The sequence below is a fragment of the Scleropages formosus genome, chromosome 20, assembly GCF_900964775.1.
Source record: "Scleropages formosus chromosome 20, fSclFor1.1, whole genome shotgun sequence".
Classification (NCBI taxonomy): domain Eukaryota; kingdom Metazoa; phylum Chordata; class Actinopteri; order Osteoglossiformes; family Osteoglossidae; genus Scleropages; species Scleropages formosus.
In genome coordinates this window covers 1,022,949-1,045,376 of record NC_041825.1, presented here as the reverse complement: position 1 = coordinate 1,045,376, position 22,428 = coordinate 1,022,949, and the positions used below count along the sequence as shown (strand labels likewise).

Below are 22,428 nucleotides of genomic sequence, written 5' to 3'. Positions count from 1 at the left end.
ACCATCCTCTACATTTTTCCTTCTTTATAGCTTTGACAAAACTAGTACTTTAAAATCCTTTTTATCGCCTGCTGGATGTTTCATGTTGTACGTGTTGTTGCTGCAGTGTTTGCGCTTTGGGCTCTTTTCTCAGGCGACTCGCTTACAGGATGAAAATGGGGACTCTTCAGAATCCCAGGTCGCCGAAACCACCCATCTGTAAGTTTCCCCCCATATTTAATTATTCATACTGTAAACATGACACACATTCTTTATTTAAAAAAAAAAAAAGAAACAACTCTGGGACATTATTGTAGGGATGTGGGCTTCATTCGGAGTTCTCATACATTAATATTGGCGCAAATCTACAGTAAAAGGAAGCGTGGAAAGAAGGAGGGAAATAGGAATAAATGTTTCGTGTCTCGTCTTTCTGGGCACGAAGTGTAGGAGAGGCTGGAAAAACAGAAAAGAAACGCAGGACAAGATGTTGTACCCATGTGTGTATTCCAACGCCTGTACACAAAGACCCAGTCCAGACCCAGTCCAGACCCAGTCCAACCAACAACATAAAGCCACAGAGAACATCCGGCGCAGCCAACACACATCATGCATCAACATACGTGTCCGTGACCCGAGACCGAGAAGCTTAAGGACCTTCTCCAAGTAACGAACCCAAACAAACCGAACCGAGGCATAATTTAAAGTCAGACAGACGTTCCCTCCTGTGAGCTCATTTTACTACTTCTTTCCTGGGTAGAGAATGGGAGACAAAATGGCTAAGGCCGTGTTTGGGGTTACAGAGCAACACCGTGCTGCTGTAGAGTCGCTTTTCGTCGTGTAATCTGAGGGAAATCCGATAAGAGCGACAACGCGGGTTTAGCGCTGCGCCACATTGCTGCAGATCCGGAATTTTCTCTCTCGTTAATCCCACGTCCGGTGGAGCGCGGCGACGCTCGTGCGACTTAATTCTACGCCACGAGCTGTGACGTCACTGGCGGGTTTGCCTCTTACCGTGTTTTACAGCGATTACTACGGCTCGAAAAAGGGAAAGACGTGGATGAGACGGCCTTTTGACATCTGTCGCAAACTGTCTGCAGTACTCAGTGTGTAGTAATATTATAATAATTATATTCCCATGTCTGCGTGAATATTGCTGTTATACGACAGTGTACATGACAGTGTGTAGTAACGCTATACACTAATGTAGTACCGCTGTACGACACGCTGTGTATATGCCATGGTCGTCGCTCGTCGCCCTTTCTGCTCCAACTAGCTCATCTCTCAGTGGATGCGTGTGTGTTTCAGTCTCTGCTTCTTCTCCCCTCGCTGCCCCCCCCAGACGACCGGGCTCCAGACAGAGGTAGGTGTTTCGCCCACAACAACGAGCTGCCGCTCAACGTTCTAGTAAATACACCATTTTCCTCTCGCACTTTTCCTCTGCTTCGACCCGGCCCTCACGCCGCGAGTGACCCCGGGTCGCTCGGGTTCGATGGGCGGCCGGAGCGCGCGAGACGGGGCCCGCCAACGATCCGGCGAGCCGCGTGTCCCTCGGGTAGAGCGGCCGCGTGCTCGCGCACGGCGACCGCCGTAGGACCCGTCTGCTGCCCCCCTCCCCTCCCCTCCCCGCGCTCTTCCAGGCTCCTGTCGCCCTCCCTCTGCTCAGCCTTCTTCTCCCTGCTTGCCTTCCCACAGAGGACTGTGACTGTGAGGCCTATTTCAATGGACAGTACATAGGTGAGAACACGCATGTCTCCTCCACTTGCACGCAAAGCGCTGCCAGGCTCAGGTGAAGCAGGTGGCAAAACTGTGGGGGGGTAAGGGTGGGGGGGGCATCTCACTGGAGCTGAACACAAATAAGAGCAGAGTGGACAGTTCTGGAAGCTTGGGATGGAATCGCGGTGTCTCTCTCTCTCTCTCTCTCTCTCTCACCTACGATGGGGTTACGTTCTGCGAAACCCATCGGAAGTCAAAAATATCGTAAACGCATTTAATACACCAAATACGCACCTCTGCATCACAGACTGGGAGATGGGGACCGATGACATGTCGCCGCCCAGCATCGCGAGAGAGTATCACGCCACGTATCAGTTGTTCGGGGGGGAAAAAATTCAAAATTCAGAGTACGGTTTCTACCGAATGTCTATCGCCAGCTCACCATCCTAAAGGCAAAAAAAATCGTAAGTCGAACCATCGTAAATCGGGGACCACCTGTATGTGTATATAGAAATATATTATTACATAAATATAAGTATATGTATATGTATGTTTGTGCACCCCCTCTCCCTCACGCCAGGCCCGTTTCTGAACGTAGGGGGCCCTGAGTTACACCTACCTTGCCTCCCCCAACAATACACACTTTCTCACACACACACATTTTCAGAACCGCTCGTCCCATAGGGGGTCACGGGGAACCGGAGCCAACCCGGCAACACAGGGCGCAAGGCCGGAGGGGGAGGGGACACACCCAGGACGGGACGCCAGTCCGTCGCAAGGCACCCCAAGCGGGACTCGAACCCCAGACCCACTGGAGAGCAGGACCCGGTCCAACCCACTGCGCCACCGCTCCCCCTATTACACACTTTCAGTAAAAGTTTAAAAAAAATCAAGAAATAAATACAATACAATTGAATAGCTACATCAATAGAAATGACTGTGGCAAAAATGCCAAACTTCTAAGCACATAGAATAAATAAAAATTCTTTATATAATAACAAAAGTCTGGGAAGCTTTTCTCGGAGCCAGTGTAACCGCTCATGAAGATATACATACAGATACAGACTCTTCTCTCCATAAAAGCCTCATTTCTAATAACTTATTAATTACTCAATATGTGTTCGTTCTACTTCAACAAATGAGCTTTGCTCAACCCTACTTAACAACATGACAAATTCACCCTGTTTTGGTTATGGGTGTACCGTATCTCCTTTTTTTTTTTTTTTTTTTTTTTTTTTTTAACATTATAGGGAGATTTTAAGCACTTGAATATTTATTCCCTGTGTTTTCACAAATACAGGAAAATTGGCGACTTTTACACTTTGTTTTCTGAAATGCTTCTCAAAGTAAATAAGTTGTCTTTGGGAATGAGGAGCAGGTTCTCCCAGCATCCACCGATTCCCTTCTTCATGATGCTTCCTCGTCCCTGCTGCCTTTGGCGGACGGTGACACCGGGGACCGTCCGTCGTCCTGGGCTCGGGTTCAGCGACGTAACCTTCGAATGATTCAAGTACTGCTGGCAGGGCGGGGCAGCACGACATGAGAGCAGGGCGGGTGATGTTTGTGCCTCACCCGGTGCTCGTTTTGCCCGTCGCCGTCAAGCCGGCCTGCGGAGGAGCTTCCGCCTGAGTCGGAAGGAGCGGCAGGGAGACGTGCGCCCGCCGGAGTGCGGCGAACCCGAGTTCCTGACCTACGAAGAAGCGACGCGGTACCAGCAGAGGCATGGCGACAAACCCCGCCTGGTGGTCCTCATCGGTACCGTGTTTTCACCATGTTTACACGTCACACGGGCAAGCCTATGAAAGTGTACACTACTGATGGGGTTAAATAATAATAATAACATATAACACTAATGCTAATAATGAGGACAGCGGGTAGTGTAATGGTGAGCGAATCCTGCCTCTGACTGCAAGGAGCTTACCCTGAATTGCTTCGGTAAAGTTATCCCAGATGTATAAACAGGTAAATTATTGTAGGTAGACTAACATTATGAGTTGCTTTGGAGAAAAGTATTGGCTAAATGAATAAATTGAATGATGAATAATAGAGACAAAGGAGTGCGAAGTAATGAAATGTTCACATCTGTCTCACTTCTCTCCTTTCTTTATAGAAAATATCATCATATCAGAGAACAAATTTTCTGCATCGAATATATCATGTGTTTAGTGAACTGCTCTCTGAAATAATGCGATAAATCCCATATGCGTCATATCTGCCCTCCTCTGCTGTAGAGTGAATGAATGAAAAAACATGAAATCCATGTTAATTTTCACAGTATTTACTCGTTGTACATGTTAATCTCGACCGAACATGTCCATTTTTGTGTGTGTGTGTCAGTAACTTCAGCTCTAGTTGTTCTCTTCGTTTAGACAGACATTTCAAGACTCCGTTTTCAACATCTTTCTCCCCATCAGATCATCACAATTTCTTTGAACATAAGATGATATATATTTAATGTGTTTCTTTTGCCGGTTCTGACAATTTGCGTCAAGCGACAGGAGAGGTTTGTGCCTCTCGGTGTTAGAGTGGAGATTTAGAGTGTATTAGAATGGAGTGGGACGGAGAAGAACGGCAGGTCCCTCTGAAGGCCACGGGCTGCTTCAAGGACAAGCTGCTGGGCAGGATGCAGGGAGCAGATGGTCAGATGGTGAGATGGTGAGATGGTCTGAAGCAGAGTGTGCGGCCCCCTGCAGGTTCCCTGGGCGCCCGGATAAACGAGCTGAAGCAGAAGGTGATCGCCGAGAACCCGCAGCGCTACGGAGTGGCCGTGCCGCGTGAGTCTTGCCTGGGGATGGGGGGGGCTTCACAGCTTCTTTGTTCTTGCTCAGGGTTACAGTTAAGAAATTTAATAGGTTATAATGACAATCCTTTTCACGTTATTTTTTGAATGAAATTGACTTTTTGTAGTTTCCCTAAAAATGTATCTTTTGTCAGAGGACACAAATGATCTGTTGTTTAATGTTCCTGCAGGCGACCGCTGATGGAAAACATTTATGCACGAAAAACGACATTTCTGGGAACGCCGATTCATGTTTCTTCAATAATAAAACATTCACTCACTGGCCACTTTATTAGGTACACCTTGCTAGTACTGGGTTGGACCACCTTTTGCCTTCAGAACTGCCTTAATTCTTCATGGCATAGATTCAACAAGGTGCTGGAAACATTCCTCAGAGATTTTGGTCCATACTGACATGATAGCATCACGCAGTTGCTGCAGATTTGTCTGCTCCACATCCATGATGCGAATCTCCCGTTCAACCACATCCCAAAGGTGCTCTATTGGATTGAGATCTGGTGACTGTGGAGGCCATTTGAGTATAGTGAACTCCTTGTCATGTTCAGGAAACCAGTTTGAGATGATTTGAGCTTTGTGACATGGCGCGTTATCCTGCTGGAAGTAGCCATCAGAAGATGGGTACACTGTGGTCATAAAAGGATGGACATAGTCAGCAGCAATACTCAGGTAGGCTGTGGCAATAAGGGGCCCAAAGTGTGCCAAGAAAATACCCCCCACAACATTACACCACCACCACCAGCCTGAACCATTGATACAAGGCAGGATGGATCCATGCTTTCATGCTGTTTATGCCAAATTCTGACCCTACCATCTGAATGTCGCAGCAGGAATCGAGACTCATCAGACCAGGCAACGTTTTTCCAATCTTCTCTTGCCAATTTTGGTGAGTCTGTGAGAATTGTAGCCTCAGTTTCCTGTTCTTAGCTGACAGGAGTGGCATCCGGTGTGGTCTTCTGCTGCTGTAGCCCATCTGCTTCAAGGTTTGAGATGTTGTGCGTTCAGAGATGGTCTTCTGCATACCTCTGTTGTAACAAGTGGTTATTTGAGTTACTGTTGCCTTTTGCCCACAGAACTGCTGCTCACTGAATATTTTCTCTTTTTCTAACCATTCTCTGTAAACCCTAGGGATGGTGTGCGGTACAATCCCAGCAGATCAGCAGTTTCTGAAATACTCAGACCAGCCCATCTGGCACCAACAACCATGCCATGTTCAAAGTCACTTAAATCACCTTTCTTCCCCATTCTGATGCTCAGTTTGAACTTCAGCAGATCGTCTTGACCATGTCTACATGCCTAAATGCATTGAGATGCTGCCATGTGATTGGCTGATTAGATATTTGCGTTAATGAGCAGTTGAACAAGTGTACCTAATAAAGTGGCTGGTGATTACGTATAAAATGTTGACTGTCCTCTTGCAAAATTAGTAATTAGGGGTGAATAGAAAACACTGTTCTGCTTGTCTTGAGCTTTTCACCATCATGATGACACATTGCTACAGTGAATAAGTGAATAACATGGTAAACTCTCCCCCAGACACCACGAGGCCCAGGAAGAGCCACGAGAAGGAGGGCGTCGAGTATCACTTTGTCTCCAAACAGGCCTTCGAGGCCGACGTGCACGGTAACAAGTGAGTTTACGCTCCCTCCCCGCGCACGGCCGACAGCGTGTCGTCCTCACCTGCGGCTCCTATGCCTTCATCTCAAGTGCGCTATGTTCTCGTCCCTCATCACTCCACACTTTCAACAGCCTACAGCATTTCCAGTACAGTAAAACCTACATGTGTTCAGCGTATTTAAAGACAGTCTGAAGATAGACTCACTCAACAGGGCATTTACACTTATTTCTCAATAAATTTCATTTTCTATTTGGTATTCATATCGCCACACATATTACATTTTCTAGTAAAGTATATAAGCTTTAAAAAAAGATTATATGCTTAAATACATATATTCACAAATATATGTATATATTTGTCTATATACGTATATGTAGAATATATGTATACATGTAGTATGCGTATAATGTATAGATGCATATATGTATGTGTAACTGTGTGTGTGTGTGTATCTAGATATATAAAGTATATGTATGTTGGATATGAAGTGGACTGTGCTCCGCTCTTCCGCCTTAGGTTTATTGAGTACGGGGAGTACAAGGAGAACCAATACGGCACGAGTCTGGAAGCCATACGCAGCGTTCTGGCCAAGAATAAGCTCTGCTTGGTTGACGTGCAGCCAGAGGTAAGAGGAAAACGCGGTAAACAAGGCGTCCCCTCAGCACTTTGTCAAGTTGCCGGGCGGGATTTTTCCTAAAAACACACACATGCAAGCAGGGCCAGTTTTTTAAATAAGGTGAACCTAGGAAATCACTTAGAGGGGAAGGAAAAAAAAAACCAAATTTAATATTGGAAAAAATAATTTAAAAAACATTGCTCAATAATATAGAAACAGTTTTATGATTAATTAATTAGTAACTATAAATATATACATATTATATATGTATAGTATTTATAGATGTGTGTCTGTTATATGCTATATGTTACTCTCATGCATTATATCATTAGCGTGTGTATTTGTATACACACTAACGCACACACAAATTATCTGTGTACGTTATATATTGTACTGTGTGTGCGTGTGATTTGTGAGATGTCATCACACTCAATGTTTTCCCCATCCTACCTCCCAACAACACACTGCGTCACGTATGTCTGCGCGTGTGAGACGAAGCAGCAGCCTTGAGCGGCGTTTCGCCCGGCGCATCGGACGCACATTGCGCTCACTCATTGGGCTGCGAGTCACCACCGAAACACTACCCCCGCAGTGGAGCGCCACGGCTGTGATGTCACGAGCCGCTGCGTGGGCTCTGGTGCTGAGGCGCTACTCAGCGTGAGAGTGTCTGGCCTAGCTGAAGTGGGTCCCTCAGCACACAGCGGTGTCCACTCCTCCCTTGTGTGTGTCTTCATGTCTGTGTGTTCTCCGCGTGGGATTCCTCTGGGTCCTCTGGTTTCCTCCCACAGTCCAACAACATGGATTTGGTGCAGTCAGTGAAGCAGCCCGAGTAATTTTTTTTTCCCCATCGTGAACAATAAAGTATGATCATTATTAATTCCATCATTACCATTTTTAGTGAAATAAAAAGTACCATGTTGACAGGGTGTCCAGGATGGAAGTGGCCACTAACACACCCCTAAAAGTCCAAAAGTTGGGTAGTTCTGAACTGACAGGCCATGAGTCCAGAGCTAAATCTCATGAAGAACATGTGGGGGGCGGGGCAGGGTGGGCCGCCGTTCCTTTCAACTGTTCGAGAGCTGGAGCAGAACATAGGTACGGTAGGTACAGTAACTGGGGTAAATAAGCTGAGGGGGCCTCTTGTCTCTTCTCCTCATTCCCAGGCCCTCAAGATCCTTCGCACTGCAGAGTTCAAGCCCTACGTCATCTTTGTGAAGCCACGCATTGCGGAGAGCAGGAGGCACCGCGGCAACGCCACCTCGCCTGGACCTGGAGAACCCGGTCGCCTCACGGTAAGACCACGGAATCCATGGCCAGAGTCGCGTTAAATCAAAGGTCGAAGACACCGCGGTAAAGAGGCGACATTTACTCGTTTACCTGACGCTTTCCTCCAAAGCAGGTGACAATTATTTACCCATTTATACAGCTGGCTAATTTTACCAGAGTAATCTAAGGTAAGTGCCTTTCTCAAGGCTACTAACAGCACCCGTGACCTGCAGGTTCAGAGGTAGCAGCTTTGATCACTACACTACCAGCAAAGGGACTACAGATTGAAGGGTGCAAGACATTCTTTGTAACACCACTACTGCACTTACTAAACCAGGTTATCGAATTTAATGTTCATTACATAAAAGACTCTCATGCCTCTCGGCTCTTGACTCGGTGGAATGAGCTCCCTTGCCCCTCAGAGCTGCTGAATCCCTTACAGCATTCAGAAAGGGTCTCAAAACCCATCTTTTTCAGATCCAAACAAACAAATTAAAAAGATTATGCCTGAAAAATGCAATATAAACCACTTTAAATGTAAAATTTAATTTTTAATTTTAATAAATTTAAAAAACGAATTTAATTTCTGAAGATGCTAACCTGAAACCGCACACGTTACTTCACGCTGTCATTTTCTAACAAAAATCTTGGCAAAAAAAGACTTTTACATTAAAAGACAAGAACCCGCAGAAGGCCAAAGGTCTCTACAATTTAGCTGTGAACGACTCGGGTGCGAGTGTGTGTGTGTGTGTGCATGTGTGTGTATTGCCAAGAGAGAATGAAAATCAGCCGGTTGCTCAGGTTGGCCCGTTGTAGCGGTCCCACAACTTTCGACCCACTCAGTCGGGAAGAGTCCCAAGTGTCCTGATGGCCACTCCGTTACCATAGCGCTTTGTCATCGAAAACACCGTTTACTCCGAGATGTCCGTTCACTCGCTTTGGACGAAAGCATTCTGACAAACGAATAAATGTAAATGTGCTTTTTTGACTATCTGTTCAATGAAAGTAGAGTTTGTTGAAAAAGTATCAAAACTGGACACAGCGTGGAAAATTTAGACTGAAGTTGGATCTTTGGTCTCGTCCTGCGGTTTGCGTCCAGGAGGACGACCTGCAGGAGATGCGTCAGTCGGCCCAGCTGATCGACCAGCAGTACGGCCACCTGGTGGACCGCGTCCTTGTCAAGGAAGACAGCGCCAGCGCCTGCACGGAGTTGAGGAACATTCTGGAGCGGCTGGAGCGGGAGCCTCATTGGGTGCCCGTTAGCTGGGTGAGGACCTAGACCCCAGTCCTCGGGCCCCCGCATAGACTCCGCCCCCTTTGCGTATTCTCCTTTATCAGCCAAGCCTCCATTGACATTGTTTCTTCTTGAGAAATAAGTGCAAGGAAAAGCAGGTGAGAAGAAAAATGGAAGCCCTCAAGGCCAACCTGAGTACTCAAGCAGGGATTTGGGCAGATAGAGGTTTGAGCAGATAGAGCTCTTGAAGGTTAGCGTTACCTGCTCTTTGGCCGCCCACCACCTGCCTCTCCACTCAGGCAGGTTCAGCCCAGTTGTACGTTGTTCTGAAACTGGAGTCATCATCAGAATGTGTTCAACAGTCACTCCTGTTCCTCATCTTCCTAAAACCCCATCATTCCATGATCATTCATATTCTTTGTTCCATAAGCTGGTCCCCCTTGCTTCTCGTATTGCCATACCTCATTCTATTGGTCCTCCCAGCGATGCTGCTGAACTTGTGCAAAAGAAAAAAAAAATTGGCATAAAAGTTGGAACCTGTTGTGTCCTGGTGTTCCTTTGCTGACCGACGTGAAAGAAAGACCCTGATGATATGAATTTTGGACCTCGCAACACCCATCTGTCTTAGTCCCTGTTGTACACATCAGAGAAGTAATTGAGGCGTTCCGAATAATAATAGTTTTATCTTGACTGTTTGGACATCTTAAATTTTTTTCAAGTGCATGATGGTTCACCAGCAGGGATGTATTGTCTGTCTCATGTGAAAATGTCAATTTTGTATTTTCTGTTCTGATAAGGTGCCCATCATTGTCTGAATGCTGACCTACAAATAAATGTTGAAAAATTATTTTTTAAATGCAGACTAATCATTGTTCCTTTGGCCTGCTGTTCAAAAGTAGACCATTTTCACTCTGCAAATAATTCAGCTAAATACAAACATAGCCTCATTTTAAGCTCAGTGTGTATGTTAATGAATCTGGGTGTGTTCTTACAGTAACATAAGAATGAATGTTTCAGAAGTCACACAGCATGGATTTTCCAGGAAAAAGTGTTTACAAAAAAATCTTACCTTCAACAACTTAAAAGGATATGGATGCATATATCCATCCATCCATCCATCTTCCTCCGCTTTTATCCGGGGCCGGGTCGCGGGGGCAGCAGTCCGAGCAGAGTACTCCAGACCTCCCTCTCCCCGCACACCTCCTCCAGTTCCTCTGGGGGAACCCCAAGGCGTTCCCAGGCCAGCCGGGAGACATAGTCTCTCCAACGTGTCCTGGGTCTGCCCCGAGGCCTCCTCCCAGTGGGACAAGCCCGGAGCACCTCCCCAGGGAGGCGTCCAGGAGGCATCCGGAACAGATGCCCGAGCCACCTCAACTGGCTCCTCTCGATGCGGAGGAGCAGCGGCTCTACTCCGAGCTCCTCCCGGGTGACTGAGCTCCTCACCCTATCCCTAAGGGTGCGCCCAGCCACTCTGCGGAGGAAACTCATTTCTGCCGCTTGTATCCGCGATCTCATTCTTTCGGTCATGATCCAGAGTTCATGACCATAGGTGAGGGTAGGAACGTAGATCGACCGGTAAATTGAGAGCTTCGCCTTACGACTCAGCTCCCTCTTCACCACAACAGACCGGTACAATGACCGCATTACTGCAGACGCCGCACCGATCCGTCTGTCGACCTGCCGCTCCATTTTTCCCTCACTCGTGAACAAGACCCCAAGATACTTAAACTCCTCCACTTGAGGGAGCAACTCCCCCCTAACCCGGAGGGAGCAATCCACCTTTTTCCGACTGAGAACCATGGCCTCGGATTTGGAGGTGCTGATTCTCATCCCCGCCGCTTCGCACACGGCTGCAAACCTCCCCAGTGCACGCTGCAAGTCTTGACTTGATGAAGCCAACAGGACCACATCGTCCGCAAAAAGCAGAGACGAGATCTCGCGGCCACCAAAACAGACACCCTCCGTTCCCTGACTGCGCCTAGAAATTCTGTCCATAAAAATAATGAACAGAATCGGTGACAAAGGGCAGCCCTGGCGGAGTCCAACATGCACCGGGAACAGGTCTGACTTACTGCCGGCAATGCGAACCAAGCTCCTGCTCTGGTCATACAGGGAACGAACAGCCCGTAGCAACGAGCCCCGAACCCCATAATCCCGAAGCACCCCCCACAGGATGCCACAAGGGACATGGTCGAATGCCTTCTCCAGGTCCACAAAACACATATGGACTGGTTGGGCAAACTCCCACGAACCCTCCAACACCCTAGTGAGGGTATAGAGCTGGTCCAGTGTCCCACGGCCAGGGCGAAAACCGCATTGCTCCTCCTGAATCCGAGGTTCGACTATCGGTCGGATTCTCCTTTCCAGTACCCTGGCATAGACTTTCCCAGGGAGGCTAAGGAGTGTGATCCCCCTGTAGTTGGAACACAATCTCCGGTCCCCCTTCTTAAAAAGAGGGACCACCACCCCGGTCTGCCAGTCCAGAGGCACCGTTCCCGAACTCCACGCGATGCTGCAGAGGCGTGTCAGCCAAGACAGCCCCACAACATCCAGAGACTTGAGAAACTCGGGGCGGATCTCATCCACCCCCGGAGCCTTGCCACCGAGGAGTTTTTTGACTACCTCAGCAACTTCAGCCAGGGTAATGGACGAGTCCCCCTCCAAGTCCCCAGCCTCAGCTTCCTCTACGGAAGGCGTGTCGGAGGGATTGAGGAGATCCTCAAAGTACTCCTTCCACCGCCCGAGAACATCCTCAGCTGAGGTCAGCAGCGCACCACTTCCACTGTAAACAGTGTTCGTGGAACACCGCTTCCCCCCTCTGAGTCGCCGGACGGTTTGCCAGAATCTCTTTGAGGCCGACCGAAAGTCTTCCTCCATGGCCTCACCGAACTCCTCCCAAGCCCGAGTTTTTGCCGCGGCGACTGCCAGAGCCGCGCTCCGTTTGGCCCGTCGGTACCTGTCAGCTGCTTCAGGAGTCCCATGAGCCAGCCAGGCCCGATAGAACTCCTTCTTCAGCTTGACGGCATCCCTTACTTCCGGTGTCCACCACCGTGTTCGGGGATTGCCGCCGTGACAGGCACCGGAGACCTTATGGCCGCAGCTCCGAACCGCCGCACCGACAATGGAGGAGCGGAACATAGTCCATTCGGACTCAATGTCCCCCACCTCCCTCGGGACCTGGTTGAAACTCTGTCGGAGGTGGGAGTTGAAGACCTCTCTGACAGGGGCCTCCGCCAAACGTTCCCAACAGACCCTCACTATGCGTTTGGGCCTGCCAGGTCTGTCCAGCTTTTTCCCCCGCCATCGAATCCAACTCACCACCAGGTGGTGATCAGTTGACAGCTCAGCCCCTCTCTTCACCCGAGTGTCCAAAACATATGGCCGAAGGTCAGAAGAAACGACTACAAAGTCGATCATCGACCTCCGACCTAGGGTGTCCTGGTGCCAAGTGCACTGGTGGACACCCTTATGCATGAACATGGTGTTCGTTATGGATAAACCGCGACTAGCACAGAAATCCAATAACAACTCACCGCTCGGGTTCAGATCAGGGAGGCCGTTCCTCCCAATCACGCCCCTCCAGGTATCACAGTCGCTGCCCACGTGGGCGTTAAAGTCCCCCAGTAGAACGACAGAGTCCCCAGTGGGAGCGCTTTCCAGCACGCCCCCCAGGGACTCTAAAAAGGCCGGGTACTCTACACTGCCGCTAGGCGCATAAGCACAAACGACAGTGAGAGACCGTTCCCTGACCCGAAGGCGTAGGGAGATGACCCTCTCATTCACCGGGGTAGACTCCAACACATGGCGGCTGAACTGGGGGGCTATTAATAAGCCCACACCAGCCCGCCGCCTCTCACCTTGGGCAACGCCAGAATAGTGGAGAGTCCACCCTCGATCGAGTAGAGTGGTTCCAGAACCCAAGCTGTGAGTGGAAGTGAGCCCGACTATATCTAGACGGTATCTCTCAACTTCCCGCACCAGCTCAGGCTCCTTCCCCGCCAGTGAGGTGACATTCCAAGTCCCAAAAACCAGAGTTGGCGCCCGAGGTTTGGGTCGGCCGGGCACTCGGCCCCGACCACCGCCCAAATCACAATGCACCGGCCCCTTACGGTTTCTCCGGCAGGTGGTGAGCCCACCGAAGAGCGGCTCCACGTTGTGGCTTCGGGCTGAGCCCGGCCAGGCCCCGTGGGCATAGACCTGGCCACCAGGCGCTCGCATGCGAGCCCCCCCCCCAGGCCTGGCTCCAGGGTGGGGCCCCGGTGACCCCATACCGGGCGGGGTAAACGGACGCCTTGATTTTTTTGTCATAAGGGGTTTTTGAACCGCGCTTTGTCTCGTCTGTCATCCAGGACCTGTCTGCCATGGGAGACCCTACCAGGGGCATGTAGCCCCAGACAACATAGCTCCTGGACTCATTCAGGCACTCAAACCCCTCCACCACGATAAGGTGGCGGTTCACGGAGAAGTGGATGCATATATTGTATTAAAATTAGAAAAATATATTTGTATTATATTCCTTCCAAAATATTTCATTTTTATGCAGATTTGGCATAAACACATCTGAAAATAATCAGGAATATTACTATACTACCAAAGCTCTATGTAGCACACAATCTACAGCATGACAAGTATTTTTAATAATGATGCCATATTCATTTTACACTGCAGTGTCCAGACCATTTTTTCCTTGATCTTACAAAAAAAAGTTCACTAATAAATGCTTGACTTTTAACAATATCAGAATAATCAATGATTTATCATATGAGAATAATACAAAGATGTTTAGGGTATCAAAAATAAACAGCGGTATCTTACATAGACGATACATAAGTATGTTTACTTGAAAAAGATATTCCAGAGACTAAAGGTTAGGCATACACATCATTTATTTCATTAATGGAGAATTACAAACTTTAAAGAAAAAAGTAATATACATGTACGTCTCGTGGTTTGAGCTTTACTTCCAGAGCTTTTTGATGGACATGTTCTTCTCACTGTCCTTCTGCATCACCTGCTCAATTCAAAACAAAAGAAAAAAGAAACCTTTAGTGGAGATACACAGAAACAAACATCATGTTCTTAATGGGGGGAAAAAAAAAAAAAAAACATCCAACACACAAACATGAATTGTGCACAAGCCATAAATCACTCGGTGTATCGTTACCCGGGAAAAGTCCCTTCCAGAAAAACACCAAAGGACGCACCTTTGCAACGGCCATCTCAAAGTCCTCCTGAGTGACGTGCACCCTCCTCTCGCGCAAAGCATACATGCCAGCCTCTGTGCACACACCCTGCAGGATGGACAGACACGTGGGAAAGGAGGGAACCACTGTTAAATTCTCAGCTTCCCATTATGCTGCACATCAATTTTTATATAAAGTGTCCAACCATTTAGTGCATCATGAAAAAATAGCATAAATTGGTTAGAATGTGGAATGACTAGCACTTTGCTTAGGGGGCTTCATGAACACGGTCAAGAAGTGTAGCTGTCATTTCATTTTTAAACCTTTTCCTTTTGCTACACAGAAGTAAGGAGGGTGAACAGGGAAAGTGCGGTTCTGGGACAAAGCGCAGGGACCCCATGGCTGCTCTTCGTCTCACTTGCTCACCTTGACTTCTGCTCCCGAGGCTCCCGGCATCAGCTCAGCAATCTTACGCAAATTGATCCCACGGGTCAGATTCATCTTGCGGGAATGGATCTTCAGGATATCTAAACGGGCCTGAAGAATATAACCAGAATACATTTATAGGCATGGACCTGTTCCTCCTGTAACAGGGTTAATTTCTTCCATGAAATTACCCTGTTAGGCAAAAACCCACTGTGAGGGGATCAGATTACAATTATTATTTATGGGGGAAAAAGAGAGAGAAAAAAATCAGTTCTAAGAAGAAAAATGTCATTTAACACAGTTTAACTTAAATCATTTAAATACCAAAGTAAAAGGTATTTTTGGCTCAGCCTTTCCCATTGGTGTTTTGCTCTTTCTTCTAAACCCAAGACATAGTTTGGATGTTGATGATATGAAGAACATCTGCAAAGCTCAGACACTGCTGTTTCTAAGGTGTGTCTGACACTGTTTCTTTTCATTGCTGGAATAAGACTCTACTTACACTAGTGGAAGAGTATTCATGTTATAGAAGCTGTTTATGTGATAAATGCACATTAATTTCTAAATTAATAAAAAGATATTTAATATATTTAATAAATAGTAATATAAAGAGTTTTAAGTCTCAAAGTTAGTACCGAGCCTACTATTTCAGCTGGGTTGCCACTGCACAAAATGAAAGGCCTGTTGCGTAAGAAGCTCCTATGATACCTTTACATTGTACAGGACACTCCTGTAAAAACTAAGTACACATTAAAGGCAAATTCTATCAAAACCAGCTAATTAAACAACAAGTAAAAAAATATGCAAATTAAATGACAACTAACTTTGGAAATAAGGAAATGTCTGTGTAGGTGATATTCCTAAAAACATTAACAGTGCCTTGAAAATATAACTCAGTAAAAAAGTTTAAATTCTTAATTTCTTATCAATTTATCAAACTAAACTAAGTGATATATTTAAAAATTAAAGTTCCGGAAGTTATAAATATCCTCAATATTTCACATTAATACACCACACAGTGTTTTTGTGAAATCTATATTTAAAACGACAAATATTTCCATTTTTTTCATATCCTAGTTTTTCTTTTCACGAAGATCAAAATGTTGGGCGTACATGAATATTCATTATTGCTCATAATTGCATATTGTGAAAGCAAAAAAAAAAAAAAAAGCAGCTAAAAGATTCCCTCACTTTATACAACTTGCTGCTCCAGTTTAATCTGTTTGTCCAGAGAACAATGTTTGACCAACATGCTATCAAAAAAATGCTGATAAATTCACACAAAAATAGGTATTCAAACGAAATTTTATATATATAATATATATTATATATATTTTAAAAATTGGTAGCTATCAAGTTACTGGACTGAAAGCAGTTACACGAGCTAAAATATCTCAGAAGTCTGGCTTGTGCTCAAAAAATCCTTCTTTTCAGAGAGTTCCTAAGAGTTTTACCAAAAGAACACAAGTGCCACACAGAAAGGACTTATTAAACCGAAAAAGAAAGGAAATGAGATGCTGGTGGTGCTGTGTCGGTAACACTGGTAGGTATCACTGAGCACAGTGTAGCTGACACATTGGCACTGACCTCATGGTCAAAGAGCAGGAGTAGAGTTCAGAAGCAGATTAGAAAATGGAAAAAGGAACTAGATTTACCTCTTCATTGGGGGGAGGGAACTCAATTTTTCTATCAATGCGACCAGGCCTGAGGAGGGCGGAGTCAAGGATGTCGATACGGTTGGTGGCCATGATGACCTTCAGAGTACAATAATAAAACAAAAGATTTTTTAAAAGTCCAACTAACACAAATAGGTAAATACACAGTATGTTTATAAACAAAAAATATTACAAGCAAATAGAGTTAAAAAATACCAGAGCTGTTTTAACTTCTAATCGCTTTTTAAAAGCCATTTTTAATACGAAAATGATCTTTCCCTTTCAAATAGCAAGACTGAAAACTACAAGAAATGTACAAAACTTCATAAAAGCAATTTTTCTCAGGTTATAATCTCAGAACTGAATATGACAGAAGCCCAGTGGCAAAACAATTCTAAACTCCAGGTAGACGAGGAACACGACGAGGAGACAGGAGGACAAGGGCACCTTGATGTTCTTGGTGGCCTCAAAACCATCAAGCTGGTTGAGCAGCTCCAACATGGTGCGCTGCACCTCGCTGTCGCCCCCAGAACCCCCCTCCAGGCGCGAGGAGCCGATGGAATCGATTTCGTCCATGAAGATGATGGAGGGTGCATGTTCTCGGGCCATGACAAACAGCTCACGCACCATGCGGGCTCCTGCGATCACCGAATGGTGTACGGTCACCAGAGTGTACCACTTCACACAGTGTGTGGACGACCAGTTACCACACATTCTACTTGTTGTTACAGGACACAGTAGTCGTCGAGCATAACAGTAACCGAGACAAAGAACATTCCCATAATGGCCAGAAAGAAGCACATCTGTAACACTGAACAAGGACACACACACACTGAGCATTCATTCACTATCAATGTATTAAAAGAACCAAAATAGGAAAGAAAAATCTTGTTTCATTACATTTTCTCTTACAATTAAGGTTAGAAAACAACATCAGCAATCTTAAACAAAGTTCTTAAACAAAAATTAAGTGAAAGATGAATAAAATTTTATTGATCCACTGTCCTAGAGAAAGGCCTTCATAAGATGTGATAAAGACACTGTGGCACAGATTGTGTATCAACGCTTAACTGAATGGTTAAAAAAAAACTTATAACAGGTGGAGCAAAGCAGCATAAGTCATGGGCTGTGCTGGAACAATAACAATAAAAATCTAACGGTTTACATGATACAGGTCACCTTTTCCAGTAAAATAAAGGGTTACAACTCACCTTCCCCAATGAACTTCTGCACGAGCTCAGAGCCAGACACCCTGATGAAGGTGCAGTCGGTGTGGTGGGCTACTGCTCGAGCCAACAAGGTCTTTCCTGTCCCTGGGGGCCCATATAACAGAACACCCTGCAATGCACAGGTCATCATCACTCAAACTGAGAAATAAGTGTTCCGTCAGTTCAATCAGTCAGACAACGAAATAAAGAAACACCGTATCTCTAATTTCTTAACGCTGTGAATCCATTCTTTCTGGTCTAAGGGGTTTGGGCCTTATGGTGCAACGGGCCCCAAAACTACAGGTCGCCCCATTCAGTCACCTTGGGCTGTGCGATGCCAAGTGCTTCAAACAGCTCTGGATGTTTCACTGGCAGCTCGATCACCTCCTTGATCTCCTTGATCTGCTTGTCTAGACCACCAATCATCTCGTAGGTGGAGTCAGGCACCTTTTCCACCATCATCAGTGACACCAAGGGGTCCACCTTGTTGGGAAGGATCTTATGGAGGGTGTAGCTGTCATTGCGCAGGGCAACGCGGCAATTCGGAGTCACCTGGATAAACCACAGTCAGTTAGAAACCAATGTGCTTCACCCATCCTTCACATTATTACATTATTATTAACAAAATACATCCCGTGTAAGAACTGCTTGCCCGGTGCAGTGGCCTGGAGCTCATAAATAACTCTTAGGGGCTCCAGTCCATGGCAGGGCAATCTCACACACTTATTCATTCATTCATTCATTCATTCATTCACTCACACACACATTCAGAAACTAAAGGCAGTTCAGAATCACTAAATCACCTGAAACATCTTCAGACTGTACTAATTTTTGCTTTATATTTGTAACTACTCAGTGGAATCAAATCAATATCAACATTGAAACAAAGTTTAAAAAAAAGAGAACTTACATCATTGATGTCAATGTTCTTATCCACATCCACTACAAACTTTCCCTCTGGGTGAACCTAAGAAGAGCAAAAATGTGGAAACGTGACTCTCAGATGAAACACTGTGCAGCAGGTGCTGGAGAAGAGGTGGAAGGGGGGGTGGGAGTCGCACCTTAACTAGGACCTTCTTCTTGTCCATAGCTCTCACCACCTCACCCACATAGGAGCCCTGTTCCTGTAGTAGCTGCAGCTCCTCGCGCAGAAGACGCACTGGGGAAAAAAACACACACACCTGTAAATATGCAGCGTGGGAGTGAAAACAAGACGACGGCAATCCAAATATAAGAAATATACAGGTATGTCAAGGTGAACACTTTTACCTTTTGCATTCAGCTCATTTCTCTGTGCCTGCAGACGCCTAAGATTCTGACTCTTTTCATTCACTGTCAGCTGGTCAAAAAGATGGGTTATTAGTGACAAATTCAAAAAGCAAAACAAATGTTCCATGAGATCCCTTCTGTTTTTCTCACCTGCAGCTCCTCTATTTTGGACAGGTAATACTGTCTGAGTCCATTTCCTCCTTTGCCATCTTCCATCTCCATCTAGCCATGACACATACAAATAATAACATACATGCAAACAATCAAATATCATGCACACTTATTTTACATATTGTGTACAAGGATAAGACAAAAAGGCACCACGATATCTTTATAAAAACTGCAGAGACTTTTTTCGACATACCACTATAATTTATACGTGTTATCTCTGCTGTGTGTGTGTATGAGAGAGAGAGAGAGAGAGAAGCTATGTAGGAATACAGAGTGGAAACAGTTCAGCTCAATATATTTGGAAAAAAAATTATTTAAACATATCCTGTCTCTCACACACACACACACACACACACACCTGCCATTCACTGTTGAGGAATGACACTCCAAATCAAGTCATCATACATGAAGTAGGAGTTGCACGAGTTTAGATTTTTTAAAGTCGACAGTTATGTGATGAAAGTCGAATCGGCGTCGACTAATCGCTGATGACGTCATGAATAAAAACAGGAGATGGGAACGCTTTGCAACAACCGACAACCTGTATTCTCAAACTGAATGCATACGCTGACAACACACGTCTCATACTTAGGCTGTTGTGTGTGTGTGTGTGTGTGTGTGTGTGTGTGTGTGTATATATATATATATATACACACACACAGACGTGTTGTGTTCTCTTCTCGGAGGCTCCATGCTGTCAGTGTCATAATCACGTGATCAGTGACTAGTCGACGTCCAACTTAAAGCGTCGTCGCGGAGCAGTAAAGTCGACTAGTCTGTGCAACCCCGGCCTAATATAAAGTCCATTACAATATGAATATACAGTTATACAACATATAGCCAACATGTGGCAGTGGTTTCAGTTTGATACATTGTGAGAGCAAAAAGGAAAAGCACATTTCTATTTAAACACTACTACAGTGCGAAGACACTTCTCTCGGTTTGTCCAGCTTCAAGTTCCATTTAACATACATTTACTTACTTGATACGAACAAGACAAGTCAGCTAGTTGAATGTGACCCTAAAAACTTAAAGACGCGAAACAGACAGAGGTAAGTGATGAGCAGTATTTGAGCGTTAGCTTAGCAACCAGCAGCGCCTCCCTAGACGGACCACCAAGCAGTCGCAGCTCCGCTCCTCAGCACGACAGTCTTCTATTCCGACGCGTGTTGTACGAACGAAAGAACAAACAGACAAAGGAAACGTTTCTGAGCGAAACGCACAGCAGACCGAGTCCGGCTGACGACGGTGAGGTACATTGATTGAACGATTGACTCTGGTACAACAATGACTCAGACACAACCGGCTGAGCTCCAACAACAGCGCACCGGCGCACTTCTGTCTCCGCAGCGACACGGACGCGCGTGTACACGGAACGAACTATTATTATGTTTATTATTATTATTACTATTATTACTGTTACTATATATTATTGGGTTTTCGTACACTACCACCAGCCTTACTTGATCAACCCCATCCAGCGCCATCTTACAGCCGTTCTCAGGAACTCACGTCACTTCCGGTGTGTCGCGCGGGTTTCGAACGCACGGCGCCCCCTCGCGAGCAGACGGAACACCTGACGTTTCCTTAACTGAGGCCTTGGGCCGCGCGCGGCCACGTACACCGTTCGGCAGTTAGCTTTACAGTGATTTACCCATCTGTAGGGCAGGGTGTGCTTACGGGGTAGAATGGACACGTGGTAGTGTAGTGGTTAGGGCTTCTGCCTTTAGACCCAAAGGTCACAGGTTCAAAACCCAGCTGTTAGTACCCTTGAGCAAGGTGCTTACCCTAAATTACTCCCATAAGAATGACCCAGTTGTGTAAATGGGTAAATAATTGGGTGGCACAGCATGTAATGCTGCTGTCTCACAGCCCCTGGGTGGGGTGAGAGGACATGGGTTTGACCTCTGCTCAGGCCGGGTGGAGTTTGCATGTTCTCCCTCTGTAGGTTTCCTCTGGGTGCTCCTGTTTCCTCCCATGCTCCAAAGACATGCTGTTCAGGTTTCCCCCATTGTGTGCGTTTTCCACTGATGTATGGATGAGTGACGTAGCGTATCTAGCAGTGCAAGTCACTGCCGTAATAAGGTGTGTGGACTGATAACACTACATAGAGCTCAGTGGAAGTTGCTTTGGGGAAAAAAGCATAAGTAAATAATTGTGACGTTAACATCATTAGCTACTTTGCAGAAATGCGTCAGCTGAATGAGCAAATGTAATTTCACTGCAAGTACTTGGATCCTGGTAGAAAGCGGGACCTGCAGCTCTGACAAGCGCACCACCTGTTGTCCAAACTCACCTGTGCGACACAGGAACTGAGGCTATTGCCGTTTTCGACAATTTGTGATCGTATGACCATAAGCAGCTGGCTTTTGATTTTCTTCCTCCGTTTTTCAGTTTCATTAGCTATCGCTTTCGCCCAGAATGACATTCGGAGTTACAGGCCAAAGCCATTTGGATGCGGTTGCAGCAGTTTGGCTGATGAACCACAACCAAGGCTACATAGAGCGTGGTGTACAAAGCGTAACCTTAACTATGGTACCCCCTACCATAGTAAACTCACTGTACAGTAAGCCCTGTACCTTGCAAAACCACTGACGCCTTAAGAAGATACAGTACACAGGTAAACCCCTTTTTTGTACAGCAGGCCTGTTATTCGGTACAACGGCGTTTTTGTCCTCAATGTAGTCATTTTACTCCCGCGAAAGGCTGCTTTATGCTCCACAAGGGCTTGCTTCACACATTTTGGTACAGAGACACACGCTTTGTGTCCCAGACCTTAGTGGTACTGAATTCACATCTGTTTCAGCCTAGAAACAATAATCACAAGAGTACAAGCAGGGTTTGAATGGTCATGGGTTAGGGTTTTTACAGAAGCACCGGATGGGCACAAATGCTCCTTCAAACAGCTTATTAAGGGTTACACCTCCATGACAAAACCAAAGACTATATAGAGTTTATACTTCCTACTTGGTACCACACTGAGTCTCAACCAATCACAACCACTGATTACGGTAAATATAAACCGCATCTCTAACAGGTCATTCAATATTAGCTTTTACTAATAAACTACAAACATGCCAACATGTACTCAATTATTTCAGTCACATGAATACCTTTACACCTGCATCAGACCAAAAAAAAAAAGGCCAAAAAAATCAGATTTTTTCAGAAATAACAAGTAATGGTCATTCGACTCCCTCGCAATGGGATTTTTCAGAACCGGGCGATTTGCTGGAGCAAAGTAACCTCGGTTACGTGAGGGACAAGTGTACCGTTCAAGTGTTTTGCAGAGG

At 46.0% G+C, this 22,428-nt stretch overlaps 2 protein-coding genes across 5 annotated transcripts in view; one reads left to right on the top strand and one right to left on the bottom strand.

Annotated features, from left to right (window-relative positions):
• The window catches only part of LOC108919275 (MAGUK p55 subfamily member 3-like), a 31,694-nt gene extending 21,517 nt beyond the window's left edge, over nt 1-10,177 (top strand). For 3 of the 4 annotated variants that reach the window (XM_018727154.2, XM_018727162.2, XM_018727145.2), the window contains 9 exons: nt 134-198; nt 1,319-1,339; nt 1,672-1,713; nt 3,295-3,447; nt 4,386-4,466; nt 6,026-6,119; nt 6,624-6,732; nt 7,887-8,015; nt 9,089-10,177. In XM_018727154.2, the coding sequence (XP_018582670.1) occupies nt 134-198; nt 1,319-1,339; nt 1,672-1,713; nt 3,295-3,447; nt 4,386-4,466; nt 6,026-6,119; nt 6,624-6,732; nt 7,887-8,015; nt 9,089-9,268 (874 nt within the window). In that variant the 3' untranslated portion in view covers nt 9,269-10,177. The remainder of the gene's footprint in view (nt 1-133; nt 199-1,318; nt 1,340-1,671; nt 1,714-3,294; nt 3,448-4,385; nt 4,467-6,025; nt 6,120-6,623; nt 6,733-7,886; nt 8,016-9,088) is intronic. The other variant, XM_018727169.2, reaches the window with a different exon arrangement.
• Nucleotides 10,178-14,077: 3,900 nt separating this feature from the next.
• psmc5 (proteasome 26S subunit, ATPase 5) lies at nt 14,078-20,656 on the bottom strand. The gene is made up of 12 exons (XM_018727332.2): nt 20,599-20,656; nt 19,115-19,186; nt 18,965-19,034; nt 18,757-18,854; nt 18,606-18,662; nt 18,017-18,247; nt 17,699-17,825; nt 16,935-17,125; nt 16,488-16,586; nt 14,833-14,943; nt 14,428-14,514; nt 14,078-14,234 (listed from the first exon to the last, which is right to left on the bottom strand). The coding sequence occupies exons 1-12, from the start codon at nt 20,620-20,622 to the stop codon at nt 14,181-14,183; spliced, it is 1,221 nt and encodes a 406-aa protein (XP_018582848.1). The 5' UTR covers nt 20,623-20,656; the 3' UTR covers nt 14,078-14,180.
• Between the last annotated feature and the right edge of the window lie 1,772 nt (nt 20,657-22,428).

Bases quoted from the DNA above. Each gene is read 5' to 3' on its own strand.
- psmc5 (XM_018727332.2), bottom strand. From the start codon at position 20,622: ATGGCGCTGGATGGGGTTGATCAA. The intron at 19,187-20,598 runs GTAAGGCTGGTG...TGTCATGGCTAG, and splicing joins CGCTGGATGGGGTTGATCAA to ATGGAGATGGAAGATGGCAA. The intron at 14,235-14,427 runs GTGCGTCCTTTG...TGAATTGAGCAG, and splicing joins TTGAGATGGCCGTTGCAAAG to GTGATGCAGAAGGACAGTGA.